The following is a 14,523-nucleotide window of genomic DNA, read 5'->3' as shown; positions in this document are numbered from 1 at the left end:
TATGGATGAGTTTTCCTAAGTCATCTTTCAGCATTCCTACATAAGCTTGTGTCCACGCTGAGGGTACACTGGGCTTTCCTACCTAGGTCTGCGTTCCTCACCACATGTTTCTTTAGGAAAATAGGATGTAAGTTCAAAACATGAATTAAGGATCACAGAGTTATGAGTTGGGGGACCCCTCACCCCAAGAAAGGGGCAGGTGAATTCTTAAATTGATCTTTTTTAAAAATAGAGAATTATTAATACATCCATGAAATGCTATACATTTTAATGTCTGTGACACGTATTTTCAGATATAGGGGGGAAAAAAGCAAAATATCAAATGTCTTCATGAAAAGGTTTCAATCAATTTGGATTTTTTTTACCCCACTTCAATATTCCCTAAAGAAAAACTTTAGATGTTAAATAAGAAGCTTTCAAAGGCTCCCAAATTGTTTTTTAAAAAGCTAGTTATTATAAGCTTCATCCAGCTAAAGTTTCAGCTTTTCAGCCAAAGCTCATTGTTGAATGTTCTAAAATGATGGAGTATAAAACAACAACAACAACAACAACAAAACAAAGTCTTGGAAGCAGTCTACTGGTTGGTTTTTCATATCCCCCCAAGCCCAGGGAGGTCAAAATTGAGAGGAAATAAGAGTCAACTCTTAAACAATGCATATGCACCCACTCAATTATTCCTACATTGTGTATATAATTCCAAGAATTTACGTTAGTTGAACAGCTCTCTAACTGCCCGAGGAAAAATACTTCCTGAACACATTCAGTTTTGCAAAGCACTCCTGCAAGAGGCATCTCAAGTTTCACTCAGAAATGAAGTGTCATTAGTTAAAATCTTTAGGGGGGAAAAAATCATTGAAAACATATTCTTACCATTCTCATTAGGCTCTGTTGGCTTGGACACTTCTCTGAAAGGGATTATAACTGCGTCTCCAGGCACTCTGGGGCTTTCCACATACTTGGGCTTCCTGACGGGACCTGCAGTGGGAAAGATCTGAGTGTGGCTAATTTTTTCCAGATGCAAACAAAGCTTCAGAATGTACAGTGTGTGTCCTTACCAGGACCCAAATATGCCTAAAGGGAAAGCCGGCCCTTTTTCCCTCTCTTCAAAACACACACACACACACACACACACACACACACTCTGGTACACATGCTCAGTCATTTCAGTACAGACATGGGAATGTCCAGTCTGAGCTGCCAAGGAAGAAACGGGTAAGCTCAGTTTCGAGAATGTAAACTCGTAACAAAAACAAAAGCTGCTCTTTTGCTGTGAAGTCTCCACAGCTGTCGTTGGTGTATGTCAAGTAAGTGATTTTGACATGTTCAAACCTGGATGGCTTATGGCGAAGGGGTTGTTATTTGGAATTTTTCTCTAACTGGGGCAAAGACGATTGGGTTGCTTGGTATCTCCAAAGTCAGAAAGCGAGGATTACAAACAGCCAGTCTGTGCTATCAGCACACTCTGAGCAGCCGTAGAACACAGGCATTTTATCAGACTGGTGACGCATGGCAATTGTGTGGGGCAGAGAAGATGATTGCTTTCTTGGCAGCTGACACAGCTGCCTTCAAAAAGGCACAGCAGCCAATCCGGCATGTGATTCAGGGACACAAGAGAGCCACAGAGTCCTATCCCTCACCTCTCCCTCAACCCCAACTTATCAGAAACTTTGGAATTCTTAGTAAGACTGAAGGGAACCCTCACACGTTGCTAGTGCCATGTACAGGGGCAGCCACTCTGGAAAACATGTTGACAGTTCCTCAAAAGGTCAACATACCTATCATATAGCTCAGCAATTCCACTTCTATGTGAGTATATGTTCACACAAAAATTTGCACACAAATGCTCACAGTGTGGCATTATTCATTGCAGCCAAATGTCCATCAACTGATGACAACAAAATGTGATGTATCCATACCATGGAATATTATTGGGCAATAAAAGGGACTGAAGTAAGGATTCATGCTGCATCATGAGTGAAACCTGAAAGCATTATGCTAAGTGAAAGAAGCCTGTTCCCAAAGACCACATATTATATGATCATATTCATATGGAATATCCAGAATAGGAGAATTTATAGAAACAAAGTATGAATGGTTGTCAGGGGCTAGGAGATATGTGGGCTTGTGGGGTGAGGGCTAAGGGGTGGTATGAGACTTCTTTTGGGGGTGATAAAAATGTTCTAAAATTAGGCTGTGGTGATGGTTGCATAACCTTGTGAATATGCTAAAAACTGCTGTAGTGTACACTTCAAATGAATGAACTGTATGCTATGAGAATTATATCTAAACAAAACTGCTTACAAAAAAATAATAAAAAAGACTGCCTATTCTGTCTGTTCCTTTCAAACATCACATTACATTTTGGTCCAAAATCACCCACTGGACTCTCATTTTCCTTTGTTGCCTCATACTGAAAGTGTGCTTTTAACAAGGACACAGAATTAGGGAACATTTCACATCAGCAAGAGAAAGGGTGGTGGGCAGAGGGCCAGACAGGCGTCCGGAGCTTGCCCACTGGCTCAGCCCCGAGCCTCAGCCATGACCCTCTTGGGGCCTCAGCTCCTTCCCATACACTGAAGGGATGAGTCAGGTGCATTCTGAGCACCCTTCTGTGTCAAACATCATACACATCTGAGAGATTCTGTTCAGAATGTGGCTTATCGTGAGAGATGCTGCCATCTAAAGGTTTCCTGCAAAAGCACCTATATTATCATAAAATAATCCAATTTCCAGTCAGCTATAAGGTGCTACAGCTTAAACTAAACTACATTAGCAAAGAAGCTTACAGTACTTAACAACAAGGAATATTATTTCACACTTTAGAAACCAGGGTTTTTAAATGGCTAATGTATTATTTAATCATATGGCTGTCTTCATTATTTATGTAATCTTGTCAGAAAGGGAGTTTTTTAAAGGTTAAAACGAACTGGTAATGAGGGAACAGGAAGAATATGGTCACAATATAAGTGGAAGATGTAGGCCCTACACCAGAATACAAAGTGCAATTCAGATTTTATCTAAAACATAGAAATATGCATGGAAGGAATATGTATGGGGGGTAGAGGGGAAACTAAGATATCTGTTGTGGAGAAGCCAGAAACTAGGAGGAAGGGCCCAAACAGGGTAGGCAGACATGGAACAAGGACAAATACAAGAGCCTTTCTACATACACATTTTGTTTGGGATCTATTCCTCATGGTAAAAGAGATCACGGGCATATTTCTCTCTCGTCATCTTCTCTCTCCCATTTAAAGGAATTGAGGGAGATGCTGCCTTTTATTATTATTGTTCCATGATTCCAATTGCCCTAACCAGCAACCATGCCACTGCTCAAGAGATACCTATGAGTTTCTGCTGACCTTCTCTTCAGGGTATAGTAACAGCAGGTCTAAAGAGATCTGCTTCCAGGCTCCCAATCTACCTACCCCACACATCCTTCAAAAATATTCTCTAATAGTAAGTACTCTCTTAAAATGTGGATTCTTTCACATGGATGGACAACGGTTATTATGAATGGTTAGAACGTCGAACCCCAATGTCACACAGTGCCTTCAGAAACCATCCATGCCCACTCATTTAATTGTCTGAACTGTGTTCTGTTCAGAGGCTGACCACTAGCTATAAGACATACTCAACACTGAGGGTGTTAAGAGCAGAGCCCCTGGAGGTGGGCAGACGTAGGCTTACCACAATGAACAGTGAGGCTAGATACGAAAGGAGACCTAGAATATACCAAAGTAAATAAAACGTGTATTCAGTGGTCACACAAGGCTAAGCACTTAAAAACTTTGACTCATTCAATCCTAATAACTTTGGGAGAAAAGCACTATTTACCCCCATTTTTAAGTCAGGAAACTGAGGCTCCCATCAGCTAAACTATTTGATCATGGCCCACAGAGAGCAAAGCAGGAATTCAAGTAGTTTTGCGGTCTGTGCAGATTTGAACTGAACCTACACTAAACCACCACTCAGCACTTATAAAACTAGGAAATCCAGATTAAACATGCTTTTATAGAAAAGTCCAGGGCAGTGGAACCTTCCACCACCCAATCATCTATGGACCTCAGCTGTATAGTCAGCAAATCTTTTATTCATACTTACTTGTCTCTGATCTCCCCTAACTTTTACTAGGAGTTAAAATATTATGAGGTGAATATAAACAACTGCTCTCCAACATGATCCTTTTATTTAAATTGCTTTTCACAAAGAGCTGAACCTTAAATGCTATAAAACAAGATGAATTTATAACCATAGAGGTTTTACTCTTTCCCCTCTCAATTGCTCTTCAGAGAATTTGTGTGTACTTTCCATTAAACATGAGCAGATGAACACTCATTTGCCTTCACTCCCTTTCCAAACACCATTAAAGTTGCAGTAAAGAGATTTGAGAGAGACCAATGGGGAAGGAGACAACCAGAGGCAAGAAACCAAACTTCTGAAAGTGGGAAACAGATTGCTGAGGAGCAGTGGATGGAGCCAACGAGAAAAGGTGAGCACTGGGGAGGGCTCAGTCTCAGAGACAGGAGATCCCTCTGAATGCAGGGGCACGTGCAGGGCCAAATACAGGATCATGGGTTGAAAATCCATTTAAGGGAGAGTAAGGCCCCCCTCTCCCAGAACCTCCCGTGTCCTGGAGGCTGAGTTTTTCTCTGGAAAGGTTTACTGCCAAGACCATGGACACTCAAGAACTGAACTCCTGAGTGTTACACTAAAACACTGGGGTTGAGAGAAATTCTACATGAAGAATGGTGGGTCGCCGATGGATGCCTCCTCCCACTCGGCTGTAAGAACACTGACAGAAAGCTTACCCACCATGGGAGGAGAAATGCCATGGCAGGGAGAGACTAGAAGATTCTTCTCTGGGGACACTGAACAAGAGGAAAGACCTATAAATAATCACGGTTGGGGACGTGCCTCCAAAGAAATGGCGGATCCCTGACCAATCACGTTACCACAATTTTAGTGGTCAAGACATTCACCTGTTTCCATCAGCGTTTTAGCACCTCATACTTACATACAAATTAGGATCATCAGACAGTTTAGGAAAGACCCTACCTTGAAAGACAGACCCCACAACAGGTTATAAAAGGAACTCTGAGGACACAGAGAAAAGGGGAGGAATGCTCTCCAGAATGAGAAGAGCTATGGCATCCACTACATAAGGGGCTACCATGACAAGGGACATTCAGGGTCTGTGAGGTAGTCAGCTGAGTAGGCTGAGGACAGCTGGAGGCCACACTAGTTATGAAATCATGAGGCCCTGATCTTACACTTAAACTGTCACCCAATTAAACCATAAGGACAATGATTTCTACGCCACTGAAAGGAAAAACTCTGCCTAAATGAAGTGGCCACATTCCTTCTTAAGTGATCAACGTAGATCAAAACTACATCATCCATCTCCCCAACACCCTCTCACTCAGGGGAAACTCCTGACCAGCACTTTTCCACCCATCTTTTTGTTTAAAATGTAATACTCAAAATTCCCAAGCACAAGCTACCTTAAAGTGAAATAATTCCCCCCTTTTACATAAACCAAGTGTTATCAGGTTAATCTCCCCAAATTAACCAGCATGTAATACTATATAGTTATCCAGTAAGCATGGTATTCCAGATATTAGTTATGTTGTAAGGCAAGATGCTCTTAAAAGCAAGACAAGACTGTCAGGTATTAGCAGGAAAATCTGCTCATCTAGAAGCCAGCGTTCCCTGTCACCCCGACCTCGCCTCCCTCACTCCTGGGCAACCAACAGAGGGTGGGGCCTGTAAGGAAGACCACCCTTTTCCTCTCAGGGTCTCAGCAGGGTCAGGGCTGTGGTTGGAGTGCCAGTGCTCCCAGTTTACAGGGTGTAAGGGAAATGGGGATTGCTCTTAATCATAAGTTAAATCCACTTCATTGCACTTCTGTATTCCCATCCCCTCATTCTTCCTCATCCCCATCCCCTCATTCTTCCCTCTCCCCGCATCCCTCCTCCCCATTCTCTGTCACAGGATACTGTGGGAGGGGGCTTTCCAAGTTAAGGAGCTCATAAGATCAAGAGAAACACAAAATGTGCCCCAAAGAGGTTTTATTGAGGTACCCATTTACACAGCTTGCAGGAAGAGTGCTCCTGCCAGCTCCTTTCACTGCACAGAGGGCCTCGGGTCAGTCGAGGAGTGAGCAGCAATCGGCCCTTAATCACTTCATTCCACAGCCTCAGAGGCACAGCCTTCTCCCCATCCAGGCTGGTGCCTGCATGTAAACCCCCAAACACACTTTTCCCAGCGGCCAGTTTTCCTACTCTTTTTGACATTTTAATCACACAGCTGACTATTTTGCTACTTAGAAACTGCCATATAAGGAATATTTTGTAAAAAGGGATGGCAGAAATAAACCAAACTGGGCTTTATCTCCAGGCAGTGAAAGAGAGAAGGGCAGGGGTTATTTTTCATTTCTGAAAAGTTTGTTATACACACTCACTCACACACACACACACACACACACACACACAAACACACACACAGGCAATAACTGGAACTCAGAACACCTGAGGCTACTTATTGCATTTAAAGCAGATCTCTTCACAACATCTGGAGACCACGAAAAGTAACATTTTGTGTCATCAATCATTTTAGAAAATTTTTTAGCATCTTGAACTTTCATAGTAAAGGTTCCTGTCAATTTTATCTGGTCTAGGTTTTCATTTCACATTGGGAAATGTTCACAAGATAAGAAAAAAATGAAAAGGAGATGAGGAAGAGGATTTGGGGGGACGGGGGTTATTACTAAAGAGAATATCATTAGTCATTTCCAAAAGGTAAACTGTGGTTAACTATCAGATCACAGTCTTGGATTTTTAGAAAGCATGATACCTAGGATTCCAAAGTTGGACCCCTCTCCTGAACCCCAAAAATAAAGTATTGAGGGAGAAAGGAAGAGATATACAATTTGGGACTGAGAAAGGAGAGGATGTCGCCTAACAGCAGCACTCTGTCATGGAGACCTGGGCTGACACCTTGCTGCTCTGTCCCTTGCTGAGATGAGGCAGGTGAATGAATGGGTGGGACCACCCACGACCCTGTCTGTGAGGGGTGAGAGGCCCTGTCTGAGAGGGAAGATGGAACCAGATGACGCATGGACACAACCAGAATGCCTCACCTCAAGGGAAGGGCAACTAACTGCAAGCATCAGACGTTGTCCGTCACTTGGATTTCTCCTAGGAGGTGCAGGAGACAGACTGTAAATAAACCCTTCAAAGGCTGCTTGAGATGGTTGTACCCAAGGGAAGGACAAAAGGCAGCACTAGGCTCCCCTGACCCACGTGCCTGGGTCCTGGGAGCTGATAGGGGCAAGGATCCACGGGAGAAGTGCATCAGCAGCAAGGGCTTCCCAGGTATTAAGCACATGTAACATACCCCTCAGGGACTTCTAGAAATTTCCAGAAACACTTAACGAGGGCCTGGGGCTTTGTGAAAGGAGAGGAGGGCAGCACGTCAGTGCAATCTGAGTTATTACTACTAACGTGACCTCCTCCATACCCAAAGGCAAGTGAGGTCTGGGGAAATTCAGATGGTAATTCTAGGGAAGGGAAAAAAGGTCCACAAGAAGGGAAAAAATAGGTCACCCGCTGATCTTGAACGAAATATAGAAAAGTTACCTGACACTACTCTGGATAAGCCTCCTTTTTCTTATTTCAAATACCTTATTTTTTTGAGAAGGGTAGACAGCCTTTATTCATTCACACAATACCCAAGGCATTGTGTGAATGTAAACTTCCATTACCACGAGGTGCTTAAATCTAGTAGAAAGACAGTACATCAAAATGGAGCCATGCTCCTTTCAATAAGGCATCATTACAGTAATTGTTGACAAAGATTTCCAAGTCTGTTTGTAGTGCGCATGTTTACAGTACTATGAGTACAATAAACTAATTCAACAAAATAACCTGGGTCATGTTTCCATTTTCTGCCAATGTAGGTTGAGCTGTCATTCTGTTCCTATACTGTATGTAATTCCTGTATAAAGTGTAGAAATGCATTAATTCACTTTACTAGATAGGTATCTACAAAAGTCCCCTGCACGCCCAGCACAGGGTGAGAACCAGGTGGGGACCGTGCTCTCCTGAGGTTCTCAGTTGAGGGCACAAGCGTCTTTATTACCTCGTCTGAATTTTGCTTCAAAACACTTCTTCATAAAGAGTGTGCTACAAACGCGTCAGCTGGCTCTAATCTGTCACCTAAAGGCAATGTGCTGCCTTCATCTGGAATACAGGCTCAAGGAGTACTTAACTAGCTTTTAATCAAGAAGCCACACTCAAGAGAGGCTGCCGCAAGTCAGTCACTAGCCATCCTCATCGCCAACCAGCGCCAAGGTTATGCTGACCGGCACTCTTGCGGTTAGAAGTGGACACTCACACTGGCTAAATTACTGACTTTGTTAATTAGAGTAATGGTTGTTGGATATTTATTTTCAGTGGTGAAATTCATGGTATTTGTGGTGAGAGACTGACTAGAAATATCACAGGAGCCCTCTGGCGCTTGTATGAGTCACGTATAAACATCTAGCATGCCCTGAGAAAGGCACCCTGGACTGGATAAATAAATGTCCCCAGGTCCAGCTCCTGATTCCAGGGAATTATTAGGCCCCTGAGCAAAACAGGAGGAGGCCCGGAATGCTGTCTGTGGTAGGTGGCTTCCTAAAATGTCACTCCCAGATTCCCGACTCCTGGGTATTGAGTCAAACACAATCTGGGCACGGCTATGAAGGGACTCTGCAGATGGAATTAAGAAGTAAGGTTACTAATTAGCTGACCTTAAACTAGAGAGAGTACCCCGGATTATTGGGTGGGCCCAATGTCATCACACAAACCCTGAAAAGCAGAAGAGGAAGACCGAAGACTCAGTCTTCAGCTCATGCACAGATGTGACATGCCCCTTGGGGGACTGCCAGAAACATGTTTGTAAGGGCCTGGGACGTTGTGTGAGGAGAGGAAGGTAGCGAGTCCATGCAATCTGAGTTATTACTACTAATGTGACCTCCTCCATACCCAGAGTATGAGGTAAAAAGAGGCAGAAGAGGGGCACGCGGTCAGAGAGACTCAAAGCAAGAGAAGGATTCCACCCTTCTGGACTTGACAGTTGCTACCTTTGAAGACGGAGGAAGGAGGCCACCAGAAAAGGAATGTAGCCAGCCTCTAGAAGTTGAGAACAATCCCTAGGCGAGAGCCAGCAAGGAAGTGGGGACTTCAATCCAATAGCCACGTGGCACTGAATTCTGCCAACCTGAACGAACCTGGGAATGTTCCATCCCCTGAGACTCCATAAAGCAAAGCAGCTCTGCTAACATCTTCAGCTCAGCCTTGCTGAAGACCCAGAGCCAAGACCCAGCTGCATCACACTGTCCGGGCTGCTAACCTCAGAACTGTGAGGTAAGACATTTTCTTCAGCTGATACGTTTGTAGTAATTTTTTAGGGCAGCAATAGAAAACAAATACATTGTCTATGAAATAGAGAGACTTGCTATAGATAAACACTGAATACAGGTGCTGTCAGGACACCGACCCCCTCAGAGGATAGAGCTAGACCTTCACTAGATAAATGAAACTAGTTACATGGCTGCCTCATGCCAACCTGGTAATTAATCTACGTATGGGCAGAACTCAGTCTGAGCTTTGTTTTCATTCTTACCTGAGTGAATTTATAGGGATGAAATCTCTAGCCCTCGCCTCCTCTAACTCTGGTAGTTATTATAATTTACCATAAAGAATCTAATACCTGAAGTTGATTTCATTATGATAAGAACCATTAACTAAAATGTCACAAATGAATAACCACACACCTTGGTTTTAACATGTCCTTGGAAGAAAGAGCTGAGTCCTTCCTGGAATGGAAATTTCAGAGTTTCTATAAGGAACTAGGGAAGGAGTTCTCTAGTTATTCACACTAGGAGGAAATGAGCCCTCGGCTGCATGATAGTTAACTGACTCCCAAAAAGAAGGAAGCGGGGTCCTTGAGAACTTTCCCCGTGGGTTCAGGCCAGCTGTGCTCTAGACCTGAGCAACTGCATTTCCTGCGATCTTATTAGAAATGCAAATTCTCAGCCTGAGTCCAGACCACTGAGTGACTCTGGTACACACTCAGGCCTGAAAACTGGCTTAGCTGGTCTGATGTAGCTATACAAGACCTGGCCCCTTCTCTGCAGCAGCTTCACAGTCAAGTATGAAGATCAGACAGAAACTGTCACAGCCCAGTGTTAAGTGACTTGGGAAGGACAGCAGAGGGGAAGGGAGGAAGGACTTAAGCGGGGCCTGAGGATGAGGTGGGGGTGACATCACTGCCAGAGAGAGTGTAGGGAGGTGGGGAGAGAGGGTTTTACTTTTTCCATTTCTACACAGAAGGAAAGCAACTTGAGGAAGAGAACCTTGCTACTTTTTGGCTTCCTTACAGTGCTTACCACAGTGCTGTGTACTCAGTAGGTACACAAATATTGATTAATTTTGACAAGAAAAGGCTTCCTTCTGCTTTTCAAAGGAATTACACTTGTTTGCTATAAACTAGTAACTTCTAAGGGATTTCCTGACTTGGGAATAGCTTCGAAATATTCACGCAGTACAGTGGCTACTATGGAATCCTGTTCTAACTGCATTCACTTTCCGTTGAGGGCAGGGCATGTCGGGGGAAGGGGTGGCAGGGAAAAGCATGGGTTCCAGTTCATCCAGAGATTCCCATCTGTTGGGAGGTGTTTCATGACCCCTCATTAACCATCCTGGAGAGGGCAGAAGGGCAGCGCTGTGCAGAGGGCATTCCTGTTCTCACCCATCAGCTCTCTCCCCGTTCTCCACAGTGGCCAGGTCATCTCCATCCTCCTCAAACAAACCTCTGCTGCATACACATGCACACCTCACCCTATACAGGTACCCTCACGTCCTATATCACAGAGGAACTGGCCATCAGAAGGAAACACTTGGCACATTCCTGAGCTCCACCCTCACTTGCAATGGTCCTCATCCTGTCACATCCATGAAAGCTACTACTTCCATCTGTGCTCAGGGTGCCAAGATCCAGGGAAAGAAAAGGGAGAGAGATGCAGAACCCAACAGTTTCTATAGGGAAATATCTATAAGAATTGTTGCTCTGGATAGGATTTATCCATTTAATCCGATTAAGTCAAAAGATTAGCCATGGATGTTGGTTACAATCTGACTAAGGTGCACTGAGACCATCAATTAAGGGGTCCAGGTTGGACAATGAACTACCTACCCACCTACTAGAATGGCTAAAATTTAAAAAAGAAACAAACAGCAACAGAAAAAAAAATCCTGATGATTAAAAACTGCTGGTGAGGACGCAGATCAGTGGGAACTCTCCTACATTGCTCGCGGGAACGCAAAATGGTACAGCCATTTTGGAAAACAGAGGCATTTTCACATAAAATTAAACACACTTACCATATGACCCAGCAATTCTACAACTAGAAATTGACCTGAGAAAAATGAAAATGTGTATTTACCCCAAAACCTGTATGCACATATTTATAGCCATTTTATTCATAATCATCCAAAACTGGACACTACCCAAATGTCTTTCAACTGGTGAACAAATAAACTATGGTATATTCATGCAGTCAAGTGGTACTGATACCCATTACAACATGGATGAAATTCAAATGTACTATTCCTAATGAAAGAAGTCAGCCTCAAAAGGCTGAGGGAATATTTTAGGGTGAGGGAACTGTCCTGTACTTGATTGTGGTGGTTACAGAACTCTATGCATTTGTCAAAGCTCACAGATCTCCACAACAAAAAGGAATTTATTGGTGTATGTAAATAAAAAATTTGCATTAAAAAAGGGGGGGCTTGACTTAAGGGTATACATTTGTACAGTGGAGTATCACTCTAGCTGGCTGAAGCCTCTATCCTGGGCAAATATCTCTGACCGACTGAGAGGCCAAGCTCCAGCATGTATCTTCCCTTTCATCTTGGTAAGACAGCCCTTCTTTTTAACTGTTCACTGTTTTTGAAAGTACCCAATACTTGGCAGGAGACAAGAGAAATTATAGCAAGTTCCTTCAGTGGGGGGCTGAAAGTTGTTTATGTAAAGCTGACTCTCCAGGGCAATCTCATTCTATAGGTTTGTACTCTTGATTGACTTTCTATCAACTGGGCTATTTTACAGATTTGCAAATTGCAAAAAACTGATAGCAATGCAAATGGTTCTTATCCATAGCAATGCAAGTGAATTTTGACTGATGGAGAACACAAATTTCTGTAATCCAAATTCTCATTTACACTGGTTTTAACATTTTGTTCATTCCCTCCTTAATGAGCTAAATAAAATTGTTGATATATGACCTTTCTTTATTTGCATAGCATAGTTTTGCCTTTTTGGGAAAAAAAATTATACTTTAGCAGAACAGTGCAGTTTAGTGAATACAGGACCACATTTTCCAACCTCTTGGGCAGTTAGGTAAATGTAGCCACTGGAGGCAAATGTTTGGTGGGGTTTGAAGGCAGACTGTTTAAATGGAGCTGCCCTCCCTGGGAGAGGTTCCCTTTTGCTCTTCTCTCTTTCCGCCTTCTGGCAGGAAATGTGGCTCTAACAATCACATCGGACCCCAGGTTGACCTTGTGGTAGGAGGATGTGGTAGGCTAATAATAGCTCCCAAAGATATGTCCATGTAAATCCCTGGAACCTGCAAATGTTACTTTGTTTAGAAAAACAGTCAGTGTAGATGTGCTTAAGGATTGTGAGACAAAGTCACCATCCAGGATTATCCAGGTGGGCCTGAGATGCCATCACAAGTAACAGCATCAAAGAAAGGCAGAAGGAGATCCGATCATCACACGCAGAGAAGGCCACGTGAAGACAGTGACAGAGAATGGACTGATGCAGAAACAAACCAAGGATGCGCTGGAACCCCCAGAAGCTAGAAAAAGCAAAGAAAAGCTTCTCCCCAGGGTCTTCAGAAGAAGGGCAGCTCTGCTAACACCCTGATTTCTGACTTCTGGCCTCCAGAATTGAGAGAGAATAAACTTCTGTTGTCTTAAGCCACCACGTTTGTGGTAGTTTGTTATGGCAGCCCCAGGAAACTCATAGAACAGATGGTGAGCTCCAAGATAAGAGCCTGGTTCCCGGATGAAACCTAGAAGTCCATTTACCTCTGGACTGTTAAAAAGAGAGAAAAATTAATTTTCGTCTTAAGCAATTATGTAGTATTTGATTGTTCTTTACTTGAAACCAAACTGAATGCTCATACAGTAACATACCGTGATCATGAATTAATTATTGGACCTAAGCTTACCTTGCCTGAGTTGATCTATTATATTGGTTGTCTTGCAACCGCAGCAAGATTGAGAATTAAGTGAAGAGCTGACGAAATAAGTCAAGACTAAAATATTGATATAATTGTTTTACATTTAGGAATAAGTTTGCCATCACTGGGCATGATGGAAATATATCTAGTAGAGAATTTTTAACATTCTTAAAATGTAACATATCAGAGTATCTGACCGATTAGATTTTATTCCTATTTGAAATGGGTAATTTTTAGATTTAAGGGAAATTCATTTTAAATGTATAATTGTAATTAAATTATAAACATAAGGTTTATAAATTGAATTTAAAGGCTTATAGAAAGCCATGTTTTCAAGTTTCAACTATAATATATTGAACAGTAATTTGAAAGTCTTATCATCCGCACACAAAATGTGGCCCACAGACATCAAAATTCTCATTTTAACAAGTCTCTTCACTGTATAAAGTCAGTGTTGTCAACTTCAAAATACTCACAGGAGCCCAAGATTCGTTCATCTTAAAAAAAAGAAAGGTAAAAAAATCCCATGTCCACCACTACGTACAGCTTATCCCTCTCCCATGGCCTCTGGTCCCTCAGCTGAATTCTGGAGCCTTTCAGGAGCCACCAGAGTCCTTCTGAATCTCTGTCATCACTGCGTACTTGTCAGATTCACTCCTGCGTGTTTCTGGCGTCTGTACAGAGGAGGCACTGCTCTGAAACACTATCTCTGAGGTCGGGGGCTGCCCGCAATATTTCCGTGCACTGTCAAAGGGTTGGTGTGTCAGGTCACACACAAGTGGTCTCTAATAATCCTAGAAAGTTCCACAACAGACGCATCTGAGACTGAAAGTTAGCGCCGAGCAGAGGTTGTGCTTGGGAATTTGAGGCAAACGTCCTTCTCTGACTTCTTTGGTGAGGAGGTCATACTTGAAAGCACGTGATTGCCATTATCTGAAATACCTCTTGAAAACATCAGGAATCTAAGAGACCAGCAGCAAAGTGATATTTTGAGGCTTACCCATTATCTCTTTCAAGTATGAACAGAACAAATTGTGCTCACAGAGGACATAGGTAACCCATGACATCACTGACAAGGAGCCAGATGAAGAACCACAGACAGAGAGCATCTCCTCCCCACATACCTAACCACCCCCTGCGGCGACCTTGACCTGCACAAGCCTCTCAGCTGCAACGTTTACCTTTCTATCAGTGTCCTGGATTCAGGACACATAATTGGGTTAGTGTCTGGG

The 14,523-nt window shown here is 43.1% G+C and overlaps 1 protein-coding gene across 5 annotated transcripts in view; it reads right to left on the bottom strand.

Annotated features, from left to right (window-relative positions):
* TANC1 (tetratricopeptide repeat, ankyrin repeat and coiled-coil containing 1) overlaps positions 1-14,523 on the bottom strand; it is a 218,550-nt gene that overhangs the window by 86,491 nt on the left and 117,536 nt on the right. For all 5 annotated transcript variants that reach the window (XM_081052234.1, XM_081052237.1, XM_081052233.1 and 2 more), the window contains one exon: positions 871-975. In XM_081052234.1, coding sequence (XP_080908360.1) covers positions 871-975 — 105 coding nt within the window. The remainder of the gene's footprint in view (positions 1-870; positions 976-14,523) is intronic.

The sequence above is a fragment of the Rhinolophus hipposideros genome (assembly GCF_964194185.1).
Source record: "Rhinolophus hipposideros genome assembly, chromosome: 6".
In the NCBI taxonomy this organism is placed as follows: Eukaryota; Metazoa; Chordata; class Mammalia; order Chiroptera; family Rhinolophidae; genus Rhinolophus; species Rhinolophus hipposideros.
Note: the sequence above shows the minus strand (reverse complement) of the source record. Positions and strands in the feature narration are given on the sequence as shown.